General features: G+C 46.3%; 1 protein-coding gene across 2 annotated transcripts; it reads left to right on the plus strand.

Moving 5' to 3' along the window:
- The first annotated feature begins 764 nt into the window (after positions 1–764).
- Positions 765–9947, plus strand: STC2 (stanniocalcin 2). Of its 2 annotated transcripts, none has more exons than XM_071758493.1 (4): positions 765–1121; positions 3402–3544; positions 6019–6230; positions 9254–9947. In XM_071758493.1, the coding sequence occupies exons 1-4, from the start codon at positions 965–967 to the stop codon at positions 9645–9647; spliced, it is 906 nt and encodes a 301-aa protein (XP_071614594.1). In that variant the 5' UTR covers positions 765–964; the 3' UTR covers positions 9648–9947. The 2 variants fall into 2 exon arrangements, with proteins under 2 accessions (XP_071614594.1, XP_071614595.1); XM_071758494.1 differs by lacking the exon at positions 765–1121 and adding an exon at positions 2189–2219.
- The last annotated feature ends 10608 nt before the right edge of the window (positions 9948–20555 follow it).

The following is a 20555-nucleotide window of genomic DNA, read 5'->3' on the forward strand; positions in this document are numbered from 1 at the left end:
CCCCCAGCTCCGGTCCAGCTACCGCACAAAGGCAGCAACTAGAGAGAGCTGGGGGATTGCATGGGTGATGCTCTCCCCCGGGTGGCGGCGGGGGGGTTAAAGGAAAGCAGCGCCCGGCCCTGCTCTCAGGTACCACATCACCCCTCCTAGATACCCCCCCACCCAGGTGAAGGATTTAACCCAGATCCCCTCGGAACTCGCCAGGTACAAAATCCCGAGGGGAGGAGGGGGGGGGGAGGGGGGAAGGATTTCAAGAAAGTGCTTCGGAGATTTTTTTTCCCCCCCTTATCAACTCTTGCAACGAGGCGTCAATGCCGCAGGACAGCCGGCACGGGCACCCCCCACAGCTCCCCGCGCAGCCCCGCGCTAAAGCAGCATTTGGAGTGGCCCGAAGTTGCCTTCCCGGCTCCGCGGCTGCGGAAGAACCAGCCGCCTGCTGCTGCCTGCCCCCCTCCAATGCAGCGCGTTGTCAAAATGCCGCTTTTTCGCCTTTCTTTTTTTTTTTTTTTTTTTTTTCACCCCCTCCGCCCATACCGCCGCGGGGAGGCACCTTCGCACCCCCTCTCTCCGCCGCCGGGGGTGCAGTCCTTGCCACTAACCCCCCCCCCCCCCCCCCTCTCGCCCCGCACGCCCATCCCCCGCGGCACAGAGCGGAGCGGGGGGGCCGGGAGGCTGCAACCTGCCGGCGGGGCAGGGCCGGCCCCCGGCGGGCGGTCGGAGCGGGGCGGCGTTTGCCATTGGCCGCGGCGCGGAGCGACACCTGCTCGGCTCCCTCATGCGAGTGACACCGGGGCTCGGCGGGGATATTTGAGGCACCCTCCGGGGCCGCCACCGCCACTCCGCGCTCGCCGCCGCGCCGGGCACATGCGGTTCGCGGGGCCGCGGCGAGGAGCGCGCTGGGTCCGGGTGCGGTACCCCGCGGGGGAGGACGCGGCGGCGGCGGCGGCGGGGGGAAGGCGCGACCATGTGCGCGGAGCTCCGCGGCAAGCTGCTGGCCCTGGCCCTGGCCCTGCTGCTCGCCAGCGCCCGGGCGGCGGCGGGCACTGAGGCCACGCACCCGCCGGAGGGGCCGCAGGACAGGACCCCGCAGCAGAAGGGGCGCCTGTCCCTGCAGAACACAGGTATGGCGGGGCGGCCGGGAGGGGAAGGGGTGCGGGTGTCCCCCCACCTCACTGTTTCTGCATCGCCGGGGAAATAGCCGCGTTGAGTTGTGACAGGCGCTTTTTTTTTTTTTTTTTTTTTTTTCCGTGTCTGACTGTCAAGCATAAATCATCAGAGGAAATAAGAGCTCACTTCTAATTACCTTTAAAACCCGGCTTTGCCAAGCACGTGTTGCCCTTGCAACAGCCCCGGCAGCACTCTGGGCGAAGCGCTTCTGCAGCCGCGCCGGGCTCAAAGTCGGTGCCGAGCGGCCCCGTACGGCGGGGAGCGGGGCCGGGGGCTGCGGGGAACCAGCGGAGCGGCGCCCGGGCCGGGGGATGCTGCCCGCTGCGGGGATGCTGGGCTGGGAAGGAGAAAGTTTCTCGGCGCAGCGTTTGCATTCGGGTCGAGAGGTGGAGGGGCAAGGCGCGGGGGGGTGGGAGGGTTTACGACGACATGAGGGAAGGCTGGAAATGACCGGTGCTTGGACCCCTCCGTAGGGGGTCGTGCAGTGATGCAACGGACCGGGGGGTTCTCTCCTCATCTCCCGCCCGCTGCGCTCCCTCCCCTGGGTATTATCTGCCTAGAAAGAGAGAGCTGAGGCGTGCACTTTGCTGGATCGCTTCCCAGCCGTGCAAAGAGAGAGCGCGGGATCCAGACGCTTCCCTTTCCCCCTCCCCCCCCTCTCCTCCTTTCCTTTTTTTTTTTTTTTTTTTTTTTTTAACACTCTCAGTGCTGCGAGACGTGTTTAAACACACACGAGCAGGAATGCACGAATGCCCATTAGGGACTGCCACATGTGAATCACGGCACTGTGCAGTTCTCAGCACGCTGGAGCCAGGACATGTGATCCGGCAAAGGGTTTGCATCCGGATGCCAACACAAGCACTACAGCTGAGCTCCCGGCCCCAAAAAAGCCCAAGCTCCGCGCTCTGCAGAGCTCCACAAAGAGCTCCGTTCCCCACCACCAGCCCACCCCGGTGCGTTTGTATTTGCGCAGCTTTTCGCGTCTGGCTGAGACGACCCAGGAGCCGACCCCGGGTCTCCCATCTCCCACCCCCAGATGCACTTCGGGGCAGGTAGAGGAAGAAAAAAAAAAAAGAGGAAAAAAAAAAAAAAAAAAGGCAACGGCAGTGATTTGGTTTGAGCTGGGGGGAGAGAGTTCGTGTGAACTCCGTCAGACTCTGCATTTACATCCGCGGCTCCTCTCTCTGCCTTGCAGCGGGTTTAAATTAGACCGAAAGTTGTTGTAAAGACTTGCAAATGGACCGCATGGCAAAGGGGGAGGCTGGGGATGTCTGAAACATGCTGCGGTTCGAAGGGGGATTAGGCTGGCTCCCAAGGGCGAGCTTTAATTAAAGGTACCACTAGGGCACAGAGTACAGGAATTCTTAGCATCCTCAGTTCTGGTCTAAAAGCTGCCCCTGTTTAACTTTATCCCCAGGCTTTTTCAACAACCACCTTCCCTCTGGCAGTACTACTATATCCATTTTTTTTAAAGGACCAGAAGCTGTCTTGTAATGAATTAGATTTTTGGGGTTTTTTTGGTAAGTGAGTATTAGACAGCATTTTTTTTAATTTTTTTTTTTTTTAACAGTATTGCGTAACACCTGAAAGGACAGAGTAAATACATGTAATGGCTAGCTCCAGTAGATCTATTTTATGTTCTACATATATAAATATATATATTTTAAAATCAGTTTCTGCTTAGGTGGGGACATAGTTGCAGCTTTATGCAACACTCAGCACAAAAGACTTCATCAGTGGGAGTTTTGCTATTAGCTTCATGAACACCATGACAGAGGAAGGCCAGTATTTGTAAAAAATCTTGTGTTAAATCACCAGAAACTAGCTCGAAGTACCAGAAATAAGCAATTTTAGCTGACTGGGTCCTGGTCTTCTCAGTTTGGTACTTAAATTTGATGGGGAACTTCATACAAGTCAGGCAGCAAAAATCATGCCTGTCCTTTGCTCCTGAGGAATGCAAAAGCATTAGACAGTTCTCAAGTGAAATAGCTTGACGTAAGCATAGTGGATTTGGCATTTGCTTTTTGGATATCACTTTCATAACATAATACACCCAAGTTTTGGCCTAAATTCTGCAAAAAGCAGGCATGCTGTGGGTACAATAACTGTTGTCACATGTATTTCTTCTTTTGAACTGATGATGTTAGCAAAATAACTCTTTCCCTCCCCACCCTACCCACTACCAGCTTCCACGAACAGATCTTCCAATTAACTGTAATCAATGCTTGTTTTAGCTGAAATCCAGCACTGCCTGGTTAACGCTGGTGATGTGGGATGTGGAGTGTTTGAATGCTTTGAAAACAATTCTTGTGAGATCCGAGGCTTACACGAGATCTGCATGACATTCCTGCACAACGCTGGAAAATTTGATGCCCAGGTAAGACAGTGAAATGTGCTACGTATCTGCTTGCTTCCAAAATACATGTGGCATGTGTTCTAGTTCTTTAACACATTTTTTAAAAAAAAATTATTACCATGATGGAGCAAATCTGGTTTTGCACATGACCAGCTTCAATGAGAATTTCTGTTGAAGGGCCTAAAATTGAGACTTCAAAACAGTATCAGAGCAGTGGTGTGAAACCTGTCACAGGAGACAGACTGTCAGTACAGTTCCCTACACCCTTCTCTTCCTGTAGCCAGGATAACTACATCAGAACACTAATGTAGCTGGACATGGTTTTCAGAAACACCTAAGTGCCTTAATCTTCTACACTATGTTTGTTCAAAGCTGGCTATGAAATACAGTTTGGGCACCCAGTTCATTTAGACATACCTTTTCCATACATTTCCAATGTACAGTTATTAAAGTTGGTTCTTAAGACTTGCACACAGCCAGTACAGACACCTTCCTAAAGCTGCTATATTCAAATTAGTTTTTGGTTCAAGCACTGATGTTAAAATACATTACTTATATGGTATGCAGTATTAAGTTTGCTTCTTCCTTTTCTCCTCAGACCATTTATGCATCATTGAGACATAATAACAGGATGTCTTGTGAACCTACTCTCCCATTTCAGTGTGTAGAGAAGAGAACATTACAATGAGCCAGCAGCATATGGCTTGACCATGCAGTTTACAGGATAACTTGACTAAAAGCACCAGTGGCCCTATTAAAAGCATAGCATAAAGTAGAGCATAAACTGTCCTCAGGATTCAGCTTGCTCCATGAGGAATAGTGGGACCACCCACTAGGAAACACTTTTGAAGGGATGGATTTTTAGGCCTAAATTCTCAAGGATGTAGGAAGGGTCTGGCTAGCCATTAAAACAGGAATTATTTCTTCTCTGGGTATCTGAAAACCTGCAACTTAATTTCCAAATGCCTTCCATAAAACACTCATTTATTTTTGCACAATATTATCTCTAAACAAAGTTGACCAAAGAAGCCCTATTGGGGGGGGAGGGAAACATTCCTGCAAAGGCTGAGCATGGCCATTGATGCCCGTACTCCAGAATTCCCAGATATTGCTAATCAAATACAGCTCATTTCACATCCAGCCTGTCTCCATTGCAGTACTGAAGTACTAAAGCCCTGGACCTTTATTTAATATAGAGGTGACTTTAGCCTCTGCTATGACATGGCTTTTCATGGCTCATCACTGTATTATCTACAGTTATTTAAGGCTGCATCAAATGATAAGACTAACACTGGCCATTTTCTGCTCTCTGCTTTCTCTTCTCCTCTCTCTGAAACCTGACAACTGATGTCAGGTTTGGTTTGCATAAGAATTTTCTTTTTTATGCTTACTTGCCTAACGTTCTGTATATGTTACTGAAGGGAAGGGCAAGTGCCTTTGGTATAGGGAATAGAAGCAGCTTTTTGATCACCAAGAAACATTTCTGGCTTGAAACAATTTGGGGACAAAATACGCTTTTAGGTCTGAGCAAATCTTAGTTAATGTCAGTGAAGCTCTGCCAGTGTACTCCTTGGTTAAAGGTCAGCAATAATTCAGTCTTTATGAAGCACTTGTGGATAATAATCAGAAGCTAATGAAGAGATAGAGGCCGTGCAGGAGGCATCCCCACACCTATTGCTCAGCAAAGGGAGCCTGAGCAGAGCTGTCAAACTGCAACACACAGTGTATGGCAGCTATAGGATCAGAGAGCAAACAGAGAAGATGGCTTTGATGCTCACCAAGCAACTGAATCACACAGTGGTTAAAGATGTGCTGCTAAAGCCTCTTCCCTGCAACTTTTTAAGTTTCTTGATTTGATTTTTATTTTTTTTTTTTTTTTTTTTTTTTTTTTTTTTTTTGCTCTCACTTAGAATTTCTTGCAGAGGACATCAAGACACTGTAGGATTATTAGTGCTGATTTGAGTCGCTCTGAGGGAGCAGGAGTAGAGAAAATACTGACAAATAGGGAATGGGGCAGGTGCAAATAGGTGGTGCACAGATGGCTATGAGTTTAAAAACTAATTTTTAAATTAAAACAAAATAATTTGCAGTTAGTGAATGAGTATCTACTTGTGGTCCTGGGGACCTCACCCATGGCAGGATGCCTTCTATTTTGTGTGGACCCCAGAAGTGAACAAAGCCAGTAACTCAAGCACTGAATCATTTCAAGGTGTTTTTGCCCTTTCCTTGTTAAGCATTCAGCTGTTGGGGTAGAAGGAACCTCACAATACCAGTGAGGAAGCCCTGTGTGTTCAGCTCCACTGACACCAGGTAGCTTGGCTTGATCTTTAAGGGCAGAGAAACAAGGAGCAGAAGGGGAAAAGCCATTAAGTGGCACCCTTAGCAATCTAATAGCCCTTGACATTGTCCTACAGAGGAGTAGCTAGCTGGCCATAAATCAGCAGCTGTGCTTAATGGACAAAAATACAGACCTACTCCATTTCTTTTCTTCCCAGGGAAAATCCTTCATTAAAGACGCTCTGAAGTGTAAGGCTCATGCCTTGAGGCATAAATTCAGCTGCATCAGCCGTAAGTGCCCTGCCATTAAAGAGATGGTGTTCCAGTTACAGCGGGAGTGCTACCTGAAGCATGACCTCTGCTCCGCTGCCAAGGAGAACGTCCAGGTCATTGTGGAGATGATTCACTTCAAAGACCTGCTGCAGCATGAGTAAGTGCCTCTGTGCTAGTGCAGTCAGAGGCAGAGAAGCTCCTTCCAGGAGCAGGATGATGCCAGTGGGCTCTGCATCTGTCCAAGAGTTGTTCCACCTCCTTCTGGCCTTACACGTGTCTTGTTTTCCTATGTACCAGCCCAAGGAAATGCTCTCTTCGCAGGGGCTGTTAAAGACTAGTTTATTTATACGGGGCTAGATGTGACTGTAGAAAGGAATTAAATGGGTTGAAATGGGATCTGGCTGTCACTTTTGTCCTCTAGCAAATGCAGGGTCTCTGTTTTGCTGTTTTCAGAGGCATCTCAGAATGTCTTGGTGCTCTCTGTGCTCAAAGGCAGCGTTCAGACCCCAGTATCTTGTTAAAAATGACAGCTAGAAGAGAAGGGGGAAGGAGAAGGTCTATGCAAAGATGTCAGTAAGATGATAATTTCTTCTTTAAATACATAACTTTCAAATGTCTTATAGTTAATTGTCCCTGAAAGAGCTGCAGTCCCCCAGGTATTCTCCCATTCGTCTTATTCCTTATTAATCTCATTTGCTTTTTAATAAAACATGGAGGTGTGCAAAATGAAGGCACAAGTCAGATTTTGAGGAGTTCATCCCTCTGACTGGGAACACAGCTGCCCTCCAAGGAATGGCAGGCATGAACCCTATTTGGAATTGATCAAAGCTGCTACATGACAGCAACAAACCAGGCACAAGCTGTTTGTACCAACTCTTGGTGCACAGATGCAAAAATTGGAGCCTGTTTTTCTTGAAGGTGAACATCTCACTCCCAAACAAGAAGGCTGAGCTAAAGCCTGGAATCAGGCTTAATTCAGAGCATCTGCCATGCCTCTATACCACCTTATCCCTAGCAGATACTAGCACAGAAACCCCAAGTCCCAGCGATCACGACAGATATATATTTATATGTATCCACCCACAGCATTTGGAGTTGAGAAAGCTATGACAGTCAAAGGCCTGTCCAAAGAGAAGTTAGTTCTCTTTGTTTCACAAACAGGCTAAAGCAGGAATGCTCAAAGGCAGCTGCTTGTTTCTGGGCAGCCAAGAGACAGATCATTCAGCTGGACACCTGTAATTTGCACAATCTCATTTACAGCTTTTTACACTTCAGCGTCTCACAGAGTCAGAGCTCAGCCTTCCTATGTGGGACTCCCCAAATAGAAGCCAGCCAGCTTCTTCCCCTCCCCTAAATTTAGAGGCCATCACTGAAGCTTTGAACTGAAGAACTTGTTTAAGATCAATAGGCAAGTGTGGCAGAGCTGGAAATAAAATCATGCCTGCTGACTCGCAGCCTTGTGCTCAGTTCAGGTACCATGGTCAGGCCAGCTCAAATGCAGAAAGTAAAACAGTGAAGGAGAAATGAGCCAGTAATAATCTGCAGAGCTCTGGCAGATTCTGAATACCTGAAATACTTGGCAGCTGAGATGCTTTTTATTCATACCAGCAACATTTTTTTTTACAGAGATTTTTGTAAAGTTTATGCCCAATTTCAACTGACTTCTCCTGTTTTTTTTTTTTTTTTTTTTCCTCTTTTTGCTGGATCACTTTGTATGCAATCTGCTCCATTCTCACTCAGCTCCTATTTTATATTTAAAACAAAAACTAAGGAGTGGAGGTGCAACTGTTTTCCCCTGATGAGTGTTGAGGATCATGACCAGGGCAGTGAAGTCTCCTGAGTCAGCTGTGGTGGGATGGGGGTCAGGCCAGTTTGCTCTGATAGAAGTGGTGACGGGCCCTGGCAGATCAGTCACTGCTGCATTCCAAGTAACTTTTTAAAAGGCAGAAGCAATCCAAACATGGGAAATATTTTCAGATAGGGTAATAGGTGGCTCTCCAAGATTAGTCATTCAAAATGAGTTTAAGTACTTGGGCAAAATCATGGTAGTGTCAGATGCTGATCATAATCTGCTGGTTTTCCTCATCTCTTCTGACTTAGTTCATGGGAAGAGATTTAGGCTTTTTCACAGCCACCAGAGCTGTGGACTTTTTGCCCAGTTGCATTTATAGACAACATCAACACTGACCCACAAAACTTGTGACCATGACTATTTTAAAATCACTGCACTTGGTGACCTGTGGCTGAGGAAGCCAAAGTGCCTGTACTTGGGCTACCTTGTGCTGTGGGGCCATAGAGGGACAGGTAAGAAACAGAAATGGTATTTGCCCCTGGCTTCTTTAGAGTCCTTGTTAGTGAAAGCTGTACTCAACTGTGTAAGGAAATTTTTTTGAGAAAGTGGTGTGGAAAGAAACGGTGCCACCAAAGTCAATTTCCATGTGTCTGAGCTCTGTGCAGTGAGATCCTGAGTCCAGATGGAATCTTATTTGTGGTGGAGGTTAACACGAGGTGTTCAGGGAAAGCTAAAGATGATGAGAGAAGCCAGAGAACCTCTAGATGATTATCTGTTGATCTTGCACAGGGAGAGGAAATGTCTCCCTCATGCAGGCTAGTAATTAGTGCACCAGCTAATAATCAGTGTACCAGTAGTAATCCTCTGTTCACCAGCTGTTCACCTGGAGATAGCAAACTGGTGGATGAGACATGGCTCTGGAGATGAGAGGGTTTCCTTTGTCATGTGTCCTGACTAATAAGGATGAAGGGGCATAGAAAGAGAAGCAGAAAGTGTGACATAGCAGTTCTTCCATTTGACAGCCCCCTTTGCCAAGCATATAGAGCTCATATCTTCCTCTGGTGGACATTACAGTTCTCCCAGAGTATATCCAGTGGGGGAACATTGCAGGGAGACTCAGCACTCAAGTGAAGTTTTGGTTTACAGGATGCCATCCTGTGCATTTCTTACAGCAATACGGCTGCTTAGAATATAATATGTTGCATAATAAACATATGATGCAGAAATGCTCTACAAGGCTGCTGAGTCACTGGGTAGCAAGGGACAAATGCTACCAAGCTCTGCTGTGCACAAGAAAGGACAAGGCTGAGAGGCCATTACACTTGTTTGCTGATAGACAACCCTTATATATTTTATGACTCCTTTCTGACTGTTTCCTTTCTTTCTAGACCATATGTTGACTTAGTGAATATCCTGCTCACCTGTGGCGAGGAGGTGAAAAAGGCAATAACAAGAAGTGTCCACGCCCAGTGTGAACAGAACTGGGGAAGTCTCTGCTCCATCCTGAGCTTCTGCACCTCGGCTGTGCATGGTGACACCATCCTGGGTCCTGAGAAGAAGCCAGGTGATGCCAGCAAAGGTGCTGCTGGCCGGGGGGACATCTTAGCCCACTCCGACTCTGACCACAGGGAAAGCTCACGAGCATCCAAGGGGGAGAGAGGTACTAAGGGGCACCTGAATGCCCATGCCCGGGTGAAATCTGGGGGCCATGGTCCCAAAGGGGCACATGGGATTGTGGACCGGGCAGATGAACTGTCCGACTTCTCTGACATCCGGAGGTGAAAAAAGGCACCAAGTCCCTGTTTTCCCCCATCCTCCCCCTTCCACTGGAAACCTCCTCCGTTAAGTCCCATCCTCCTGTCTATGGACATTCCAAAGCATTTCCCATTCAGAGATCAAGCACAGGGCATTGCAAGATATATATGGACCTCAGCAACAGTGTACATAGTATCAAAAGGAGAGCTGTGGAAATGGGTTATTGATCCTGCAAACTCGACACTTGAGCAGCCACCAAAAGTGGCAAAACGTCTCCAACTAAATTCTTTTCCCCTCTTTTATGAAACAAACTTCAGCTGAAATTTAGGATCTTGTTTGGGGTTGTTGGGTTGTTTTGGGGTTTTGTTTTTGTTGGGTTGTTTTTTTTTTTTCTTGGTCCCCTTGGCTGGGGAGAACATTCCAAGAGGGCTCTGCCAGATTGCATGTGGCTGCTTGTGGCTTAGCACCTCTGAAGGTTTAGGGTGCAGCCTTACAGCAGATGGCTGAATTCCTGGGAGATTTGGTTTCTGCCTGTTGCTGAGAATGAAAGAGCTCAAGGCTCCCTATATGATTCTCTAATGAACCAACTACCCATCTCTTGCACAGGAACCATGTGGTCTGAGCTCCACCACTTTCTCTTAACAAATGTCTGAGCCATTGTTCTCATCTGGGTGATGCTGCCCCAGTTTAAGTGCCCCCTATTTGTTTTGTAACCACTGCATAACTTGACACTTGCTAATTCAGTCACGTCAGCCTATCTGCAGTGAGTAGTCAGCTTCCTGACAAGGCACTGTGACTGCTAAGACTTGAACAACATGGAGGACCCCTCCAGAGTATGCTCATGGACCTCTAAAAGCCCTGTGCATATTCTTTGCTTCCACCTGCCCACTCAGAGGTACGGGTTCTCCACCCCTGGGACAGCCTTAAAGCTTGAAAAGATGGGCATAGGCTCAGACAACGAGGGACCCCATATTCTTAGTTCTTCTGTAGGGCTGTATTGAAAGAACCAGAAATGTCTCTCCTAAGCAGTAGCATGGAGTGGTTTGCTAGGATCTGGAGCCCCACTCTAACCTACCCGCTGTGGTTTATCCAAATGCCAAAGATAAGGAGAGGAGGTTGCCTTGGGATTTTTTCGTTATCATGCTGATCAAGACCACCTATCTCTGCAGAATGAGTTACTAAAGATGAAGAGTGTCAAGGTCTTATTGTCTCTAAGCAGTTTTTAGTGTGAATGAGGTGTTTGGACACACCTCTCCTACCCCCTATGCAATTGTAATTCTCAGGTTGCAGATCTGCAATCCTATATATCCCCAGATACTGTACTGGAAATGGAGGTTACAGCATCCACAGGGACAGAAGTGTGAACTCTTCAGCTTCCTCTAGAGAGAAAAAAGTTTTTCTTAGTGGGAATCAAACCAGGGATATGAGCCTTCTCATTTAGAAAGTTTGGGAGGAAAGCTGTGGGGGCAGGATGGCAGAGACAGAACGTACCCAGTGAACTAAGGGACGTCTTGTCGCATGGTGGGAAGGAGCTGTATAAACAGTAGAGGGTGTTGGAATTTGGCTACAATTTCCAACTCAGATTTTAGTTACTGCTAAGTGAACACAGCTCCTAATAGCTACATTCAGGGTTTAATGTATGTATCCACCCGCAGAAGTTATAGGCAGTGCTTTTAATAGAAGCCATGTAGGAAGCAAGAGAGGACCTTTAAGTTGAAAGAGGTGTGTCTCTATGTGATCACCAGGTCTTCAAAGACATCACCTTGATCCTCCCTGATTTTAGTTAAGTTCTGTGACAGAGTTTTCGTTTTACATAATTGGCAAGAGGTGGGATTGGGCCAGGTACTGTAGTGGTGAAAACCTGAGGAGTGAAACTCCTGGCAGTGAGAGTGCAGCTGCCCCTGGGGTTGTTGTACAGCCCTCCCAGAGATGGGACACCCAGGCTGTCCCACAAAGGAACTTGCTGAGGTTGGTTTGGACCTGCCCCTGATGACCAGCTCCTCGGCTCCAAAAACCCAAGTGGCTGCTGGTGGTACCCTGAGAAGGTTTTTAGCATCCCTCTGTGGGTTTCCTGTGAGTGTCCTCTCCCCCTTGGTGGCATATGGCCACGACAAAGAACAAGCTCAAACCAAAAAAGACAATCCAAGAGTTTTAGAAAAAACAAAAAAACAAAAAAATTTTAAAAGCGCCACAAAACAGAAACAACAACTTGCTACCAACATAATGTGCTTGCATTGAACTAAAGTAAGATCCCTCTCTAGTTAGAGATTTGATTCATCAGTGGGAACCAAACATAGATCTACATGAATGTTTCAGTCAACATACCACCTCAGCACACATACAGTTTTATTTGTATTCATTCATTCTGTGGGGAAAATTGTATATTCCCCTTGCTTAGTCAATGAAAATTGGGGATGGGGGGGGAAGAGGGAGGGAGCCATGCTGTGGGTGGGAGGGATTTTTGTATAAGGCATAACTTTTTTTTCCTCGGTGTGTGAAGATTTTATGTGTTCATCTACTGATTCCACATATGCTATTATTGTAAATATTTAACATTTCTATTTATTATAGTGTCTCCATTTAAAAAAGAACACTGCTGGCTATGATAATTTAAATGTATGTCATGACCTGTGTTGTATATATTCATGCCACTAGTATGGGGTTTTTTTTATGTTTAAAGCTGCGTAAATATAGTTTTATACAGTTCCATAATGTTATTGACAGCATAAATCATTTATTTATTGTTAAACCCTCTTTCATATCTAACAAATACGGTGCGTTTTACCTGAGATTATTTTATTGTGGCATCTACATAGCCTTAATTCTTTATAAAAATAAAATAATGTCCATTTAGATACTGTATGATGCTTTAATTAACATTCCTTATGAACCTGCTGTTCATGAAGGAGGTTAGCTTAAAAGCCAAGGTATGAATGTTTTCTTTGTGCTTTGCATCCAGAGTGAGCCTTGTTCTGGAACGAAAATACTGGGAGAAGCAAAATGCCTACTGGAAAAAGATAGCAGTAAAGCCTGGAAAATGCTGTCCTAACTTAAAGTGCTGAAGTAAAAGGAAGGGAAAAAAAAAAGAAAGAAAGAAAAAAAAAGACAAGCTTTCCTTAATTCTAAATCTCTGGGAGAAAAACATACTAGTTTTATGTCATGTAGAATTTGCAGCCAAATAAGCTTGTAAAAAAAGAAAATGCATATGGCTTTAGACAAAGCTCTGTACCTTTCACACTGTTATTTTCCTTAAACACTAATAAATGTTTTGAGTAAGCCTGTGGCTGGGTTTTGTTTAGCTGGAATTTCAGCTGCTGCGATAAGGGGTAAGAAAAGCCCTGTGAAGCTGGTCCAGCAGCTTCAGCCAAGAGGGGCAGAGGATATCTGTCTGCACGTTCCCCCAGAGCCTGTCCTGTCCCCTGTGCCAGCCAGACAGCAGCAGAGGTGTCCTGGCTGAGGCAGGACAGAGGATCAGAGCCAGCCCTTCCACTCTGTATACTGGGGAGAGCCAGTGCAAGAGTCAGGGACATTGCCACCCGTGTCACTGCCCTGGGGGAGGGAGACCTCTTGGCTGCTTGGCTGTGATCTGGCACCTTGGTTTGGGGGCAGAAAGGGACATGGGGAACAAACCAGAGGATGAAAAACACGAGGAGGAGAAGTTTGTCCCCCTTTTTGGTCTCTGTCAGACAAAGCCCTTCTTTCTCTGTGAGGTTTTTCCCTTAGTTAGTCATGGATTGAGTTCACTGCAGTGTGTTAAAGCCACCTCATCTGCTTTAAATCAGTCTGTATTCAGGTTAGAAAGGGACTAGGGGGATGCAGGTGCTTGTGGGTTTCTTCTCATTGCCCTGATGAATTCTGGATTACAGAGGTCCCTGGGAAGCTGGCACATGGTGCTCAGCCAGGCTGGCTACAGACACAACTCAGCATCCCATAAATGCATCAGGTAAGGGCCACAGTGGCTGACCACAGCACCTGCCTGTGGCTGAGGTGTCAGCAGCCCCCAGCACAGGACCAAAACCTTAAACCCTGGATTTCAGCCAGACCCATTAACAAATACAACAGCAACACTTTCTAGAAGCCACAATAGCTGATAAGATTTGCCCTGGATGTGTAAAAGAGCCAGTACTTTAACAGAGGGCATCCATTTGGCTCTCCACTTCCAGCCATTAAGCCAGTGACACTGTACAAGGATGTGACAGGCAAATAGAGTACCTGTAAATTTGTCTCAGATCACTTCATCACTATCCCAGCAATGATCAAATATCAAAAATCTTAAATGCTTACTGGAGTCTCAGTGAAGGAGAAAAGCAAAATCCTAAGATTTACAAAAAGCAAGCTGCAGAAACAGCACTTCATGTTGTCTCCAAAGTCATTTTCATACAGTGTTGGGGTGTAGGCAGCAAGGGGATGGGGAAATTATGAGAAAGCACCTCAGAACATTTTTTTTAAGGCTGCTTGCATGAAAAAGCACATTTTTAACACTCCTTCTGTGGGGTTTAAAAATAACTAATCCACTTGAAGCCTTTGGATGAGATGGGCTTCACAAGCCTAAATGTGATTTGCAGCAATCTAGGACCTGTAGCTTTTCTTTGCCTTTAGGTGCAACAGCTCTTTATAATCCTGCCATGGATTGTCATCAAACACCAATGGAAAAGTACATCTTGCCAGCAGAGTTTGGAGGGATATCTCAGACCAAACTGCAGTCAGGCAGGTATAGCAGACAAGGTATAGCTTGTGCTGGTGTCAGACCACTCCTTGGCATTAAAGATCCCACTGCTTTTTTTCTTCAGGAGCTGGTCCACACTGTGTCTGTGATGCTGCTAAGGTTACTGCATTCTGCCCTCTACCATCCTCCTTGCAGTTTCAGTTAGAGAAGTTATTTTTCATCTCCTGATGCGTAAAGTGGTGAGACTGCATTCTGCTCCAAAAGGTAGCTAAACGTCAGTGATGGAGAAGTGATCCTTACCTTCCCTTAGGGCATTGTGGCTCACAAAATAGAATAGTAAGTAATAGAGCACTGATATTGAAAAGTACAGACTGCAGAGCAGAGAGTCTGCATTGCACAACCACGAGAAGTGGATAACATAAAATACGTTTTAATGCCAGCACACAAGTCTGCTTCAAGACTGGAGTGATCTGAGCTCAATTTGGTCTGAGTCACTTTACAGTCACTTGGAAAACCAAAACAAGGCAACGCAAACTGCAATTGCACGTCCATACACAGGTCTCATCCACTTGAACAAGTGCCACCAAGATCCATACGTGCAGCCCGTTTGGATTTATTCTGCTACAGGCTCCCTGTCTAGCCTCCCAAAAGAACAAAATTAACTCCAGATACTGGCTTGCTCAGGCATACCAAAACATTTACAAATGTATATGGCAATTCACATATGTCAGCCCACATAGTGAGCTGAGTCAAACCTACTGCCAGTGCTTTTGCCTTCATTACCAGTTCCGAGGCACTGCCCTTCCCTGAGCCCACGCCTGGAGATGCCAGGAGAGTCAAGGCAGCTCCAGAGCAGCTCTCTGCTGTGTCATGCCTAATGAACTCATGGCAATGATCTTCCCAGGAGAGGGAATAGTTAAAGCTCGCTGGGAAGCCTCTCAGCAGTGCATTTTTCAAGCTATTTCCTGACACCTCACCAGAAACACAAATCCCACTCAGTTTTTACTGCTAGCGATGTTCGTGTTTCCACTCTCCTCACAGACTCTCCAAGGAAAGGCTTCTCTCACACCTGATGAAGTCAGAAATGCTTCTCTCACACCTGATGAAGTCAAAAATTGCTGCCTGATTCCCCAGCAATAAAAGCAGCCCATCTCCAGCCTTGAGCAGTGCTTGGGAGCCTGCATCATCCGGACCCATCAAGGTCACCTGCCCTGTGACCAACCACAACTGAATTGTGAGGAGGAGATGCAAGGGTGTGCAGCTGGAACCCCCTGGAGGCAGGAGCTCCACCAATGCCTTGCAAGGTCCCTCCCAGGTCTTTTTCTGCAGTCCCAACACTAACAGGTCATGGCAGAGGGCTGGGGCTAAGCATAACCATATAATTAGTGAAATCCTAACAAATTTATTTTCTATACGTTTTCGTTAGGAAAAAACATTCTAACCAGTGGAGCATTTCATTTTGAAATCAAAACCTCATGTCTGTCTTGATTGGGAACATAAAATAGGGACTTGAGGGTTTAAAGACATGACAAATTATGGGAAGCTGCAGGGGCTGAGAATTCCAATCTCCGAGGATGCTGACTGTTATAGCCTTGACCTTTTCTGCAAATACCATCCTCCCTTATAAAAATGTGGCTTGGAGTTTGTTTAGAAATTCTTTTAAAAAGAAGTCTTTGGAGAGCCTGTTCTGAGGTTCTCCACATAGATGGGGATATGGTTTGGGTTTTTTTCTAAGGGTATTCCTTTGCTGCTGGCAAGTTGTGCCTGAGGGACAGTGCCATTGCAGTGAGCATCTTGGACTGTACTGCCCTGCATCTCAGTGGCTCTGGTGACTCTGCAGAGATCAGGTCTGACACGTGGTTTTCAAGACTGTTGAAACTGAGCCTGGGTCTGTCTATACAGTGCAAGAACTAAATGCCCCTATGGCACAGACAGAGCCAGCTTCCCTGGTGTCTTTGGAACCCCAAACTAATGGAAAAGCTAAAACCAGGGTGCATTTTAACACAGAGCAGGATCAGACCCCCACTATCTATGACATTATGTATAGCACATAATCCCCTCTGTAAACCCCACTTCTATTTCTCAAATTTTCTCCAGTTTGTATCTGCTTTTCTCTATCCTGCAATCACACAGAACTACATTTGTCACCCATGAATAATCCCACTTACACTGCAGAGTCTCTTCCTACCCTGGAGAAAAATGAAGTGGGAGGTGTGGGGAAGCTCAGTGAAAGCTGACAGCCAGGAGAGACTGGGAAAGGCCTACGGAGTGCCTTATTTAGATGTCCTATTTTAAGATAAAATGAAGAGGAACTATGCACATTCAGCATTTTGTTAAACTGACATGAAATCAAGCCACTATGAAATCAGTTTGCAGTGTGGTGTGGTGCACATTCTTGAAGCCTTCTTGAAAATGTTATTTTTATTATTAATAATTGTGGTAGCTCCTGGCTGTCAGCAAGTCCCAGCCTTGGAGCTACCAATCCATACATCACAGGAGAGTCCTGGCCAAAAAGAGTTTCCACCACCATTGGTAGAAGGAACATTGTCCTTTGCCTCTGCATGCAGAAAATCAGAAAGTGTCTACCTGGGCACTCAGCATTAATTCAGTGCCCAAGATATTTCTAAACAGTAATCACAGGAATGATACAATTTTCTCTCAGCTCTACCACCTATATTTGCTAGTCCAAAAGCTCACACTAACTGATGATGAGTCTGCAGAAGCCCAGTAAAAGGATTTTGGCCTCTTCAAAAGGAGGGAGTTAGAGCAGCCAGGGTGCCTTGGAAGGGGCAAAGGATGCCCAGGGAAGCTGAAACTGCTCTGCAGCAAGAAAGGGCTCCTGAGGGTCTGGGCAGCCCACAGCTGCAGCTGGCTGACTCTGCAGATTCCTGGGAGATATGTATTTTGTGGCTATCTGCATTACATGAAAGCTGGCCACAGCCGACGAGCCAGGACTGGGGAATGAGCCTTGAATAATAACTAAAAGCCCAACCTTGGGTTCACCAAAGCCTTGGGTAAAATATCTTATTGATAACAGTAGGACATTAGGATTAGGCTCTTCCTGGAGCTGGGAATCACTGAAGCTTTTCTAACTAAAAAGGCTTATCAGCAATAGTCTTCACAAAATCAGAAAATAGATGAGGCTGAAAATAACCTGTTCTCAAACATCCCACATTCAGAAATGCCTGGATCTGAGGCACAGGGTGGGGTTTTTTCAGCACTCCCTAAGAATAGACCATTTGCAAACTGTGGAAAAGCAGACAATCCATAGTGTCTTCAACAGCATTCAGAATTGTATGACACTTCAAATATGACAAAAATAAGACTTTAACACTGCTTTTTAAAACCTGAAATAAAGTTTACCATGTTTTATGACATTATATACCACATTGCTTGAATTCTGGCTATCCTCCACACAGCATATCCTATCACATAGCAGAGCTTTTGTACAGCCTGGAAAAGTGGTCAGGCCCTCTCCTCATAGGAGGAAAGACCAAGGAAGAGGGTAGCAGGATGATACAACTTATTTGGGAAAGTACAGCCATTATTCTTAGTAACAGCATAGAAGTCCAAAACTTGAAAGGGTGGAGGAAAAAAAGACCAGGGACAGTATTGAGCATACACGACGATGCTGTTTAAGCACATAAACTCATTTAGGAGCCTGCTTGGAACAAGCTGTTCTTACAGTATTGCCAGACTGAGCAGAAACAAGAAGAGCATTAAGGTCCAATTGACCAATAAGTTGGTCAAATCCTCTCCCATGAGACTGCTGGCCAAATTTGTAAACACTGAAGGTCAGATAAATATACAAATGTTGCAACTTATTGGATTCACATTCCTCTGGCGATTCACCTATGTTTTCTTCTGTAGGGACTAAGGGTTCAAGTGGATGGTGAGCAGTTAATAGGATCACATTCTCTACCAGGAAGAGGCACAGGCAGAGAGGCTGCAATGGAAAACCTAAGTTTCAGAGGAAAAAAGAAACCTCATCCTTATCTTTGAAAGAAAAATTCAACTATTTTCCCATCCTTGCAACTCTCTCAAGGTCAAGAGAACTTAAAATCCTTCACAGGCCATAAAACCCACCAAGCCTTTACAAACCAGGTACTACCACTGAGGGATTGCTTGGGAGCAACATCCTCAGGAAAGGAGGAGGACCTGTCCTGAGAGGCAGCTCATCTGCAACAGGCAGGGTGTGTGCCCAGCAGCCTGTGAGCAGCAAGGACAGAGCGAGGCACAGAGCTGCTGGAACAGCCACCTAAAAGGCACATGGGCTGGTTTAATTCAGCAGAGAGCCTCCAGCCCTCATCCCTGCCTGCAGAACACGTGAGGCACCTCTGTTGCAATGAGCAGGCTCTGTCCTTAGGGCTGTCACCAGCAGAAGACAGAGTGCTGCTGCAGGATCCAGGATTGTCCCCTGGCTGCCACTGCAGCATCACAGGTGTAGCTGCACCATGGGACACCTGTTGTAAAGCTTACACAGCCCTGGCTGTAACACACACAGTCACACACACCCCAACACAGAACATTCCTCTGGCAGAAACACAGTGGGATCAGGTGTAGGATCACTCCTAGGGGGGTGGCAACGCAGCAGCTTTGTGACACAAAGGGTGGTGTCCCCCAGTATGGTATCTGGTGTTGGATAAATGAAAAATCATTCAAATTGCAATCTCCTAACCCACCACAGTCACTGCAAGAACATAAAGCTGGTCCCAAACTGGCTGCTCCCAATATATGTTGTTGTAGTGCATCTCAGCTGGGTGTATGTTTCTGAGCAACCCAGTAGTGCACAGAGTCAAACCAGAGTAGAGGAAAAGGTGGAGCAGTAAAAATAAAGCCAAGGAAACATCAGCTCTTATCCTTACATAGGGCTGATTCCCACTCTGTTGCTACCTGAAAATGAAGCAAATCTCTAGCAAAACCAGAGAGAGAACACATCAGGAGTCATCCCTACACCTGCCCTGAAAGGTGGTTTTAACTGGTCAGTGAGGCACCAAGTCTAAGTTTTCTCTTCCAACAAGACCAAGTGCCACTACTTTAATTTCAGTATTTCTATGCCTAACATCCGAATGCAACCTGACAGATTTCTAACAATGGCAACTCTGTCTCTAAGGTGCTGAAAAGCAAGAGAGAAAGAAGACACACAAGCAAGAAAGCCATCTCTGCTGAACTTCTCCTGCAGTCTGGATGATTTCAAGCTCCAGAAAGGCAAGGAATTAGGGTTTATTCCTGTTGTGGAGCTATATTTATAAGAAAGATATCAGAAGAAAGGGGAGAGGCAAAGCAGGGATTGAATTAGCTGCCTCTAACTGCTTTAGTCTCTTTTTTATCAGATAGGTGAAATTGCTACCAAAACAAAGGCTAGGAAGGACAACACTGATGTTTCCAGACTCAAGAAACAGTTGCTAAAGCCCATCCCCGGCAGGGAAAAGAAAAAAAGGAAAAAAAAGAAAAAGAAAAGAAAAAAAAAAAATTAAAAAAAAAAAAAGGCAAAAAACAACTGTGGAAGTATTTGCCAACATCCTCACACCACTAGTCAGGAACTGCGCAATCAGCCGGGAGAAGGGTGGGTGGATCAGCCCAGCATTAACAAGCCCAGCTGGCTCTGCCTTGCACCCTTCTCAATAGGTTCCAAAAACAGGGCAACAATTTACTATAAAGAGGCCCTGGGGCACTGACGCATTCTTTTATTTCTGGCTTTGAACTTCAGAAACACCCAGCTCCACGGGCATGTGCCATCACTCACACCAGGTGAATTCACCCAGGGTCTCTGTTTCAGCCACGCAGCCGCTGCAAAGCTTTGGTGCCTGCTTTCCATCTGACAGCAGCACAGCTGAACAAGAGAGATGCAAAACTAATCGTGTGGAGAAGGGAGCCAAAAAGGGATTCCAGCAACATGAAAACCAGAGGGAAATGCCAGAGTCATGCTATCTGCGATCAGTATCTGTGACCCTTCATTTTCCAAGAAGTAGCAATGATAAGGCAGCTCTGTCCAGGTGAAAGATATCAGCAGGACTAATTGTAACTGAGCAGGCTGATTCTCATGGCAATGCTGTTATCTGCCTGGATTCCAGCTCCCAGCGGCTGCTGCCACTGCTCATAATATCCAGCAGCAAGAGAGAGGGAGAGAGAAAGGAAGAAAAGGGGGGAGAAATGAGAGAGGGACAAAATGAAGAAAGGAAAAGAGAGGGAAATAACAAACAGAAAGGAAAGTGTAAGAACAGTCAAAAAAGAAAGGGAAGAACAGAGATCTGGAAAGAAGGGAATGC

Source organism: Heliangelus exortis, chromosome 15 (assembly GCF_036169615.1).
Source record: "Heliangelus exortis chromosome 15, bHelExo1.hap1, whole genome shotgun sequence".
NCBI classification, from domain to species: domain Eukaryota; kingdom Metazoa; phylum Chordata; class Aves; order Apodiformes; family Trochilidae; genus Heliangelus; species Heliangelus exortis.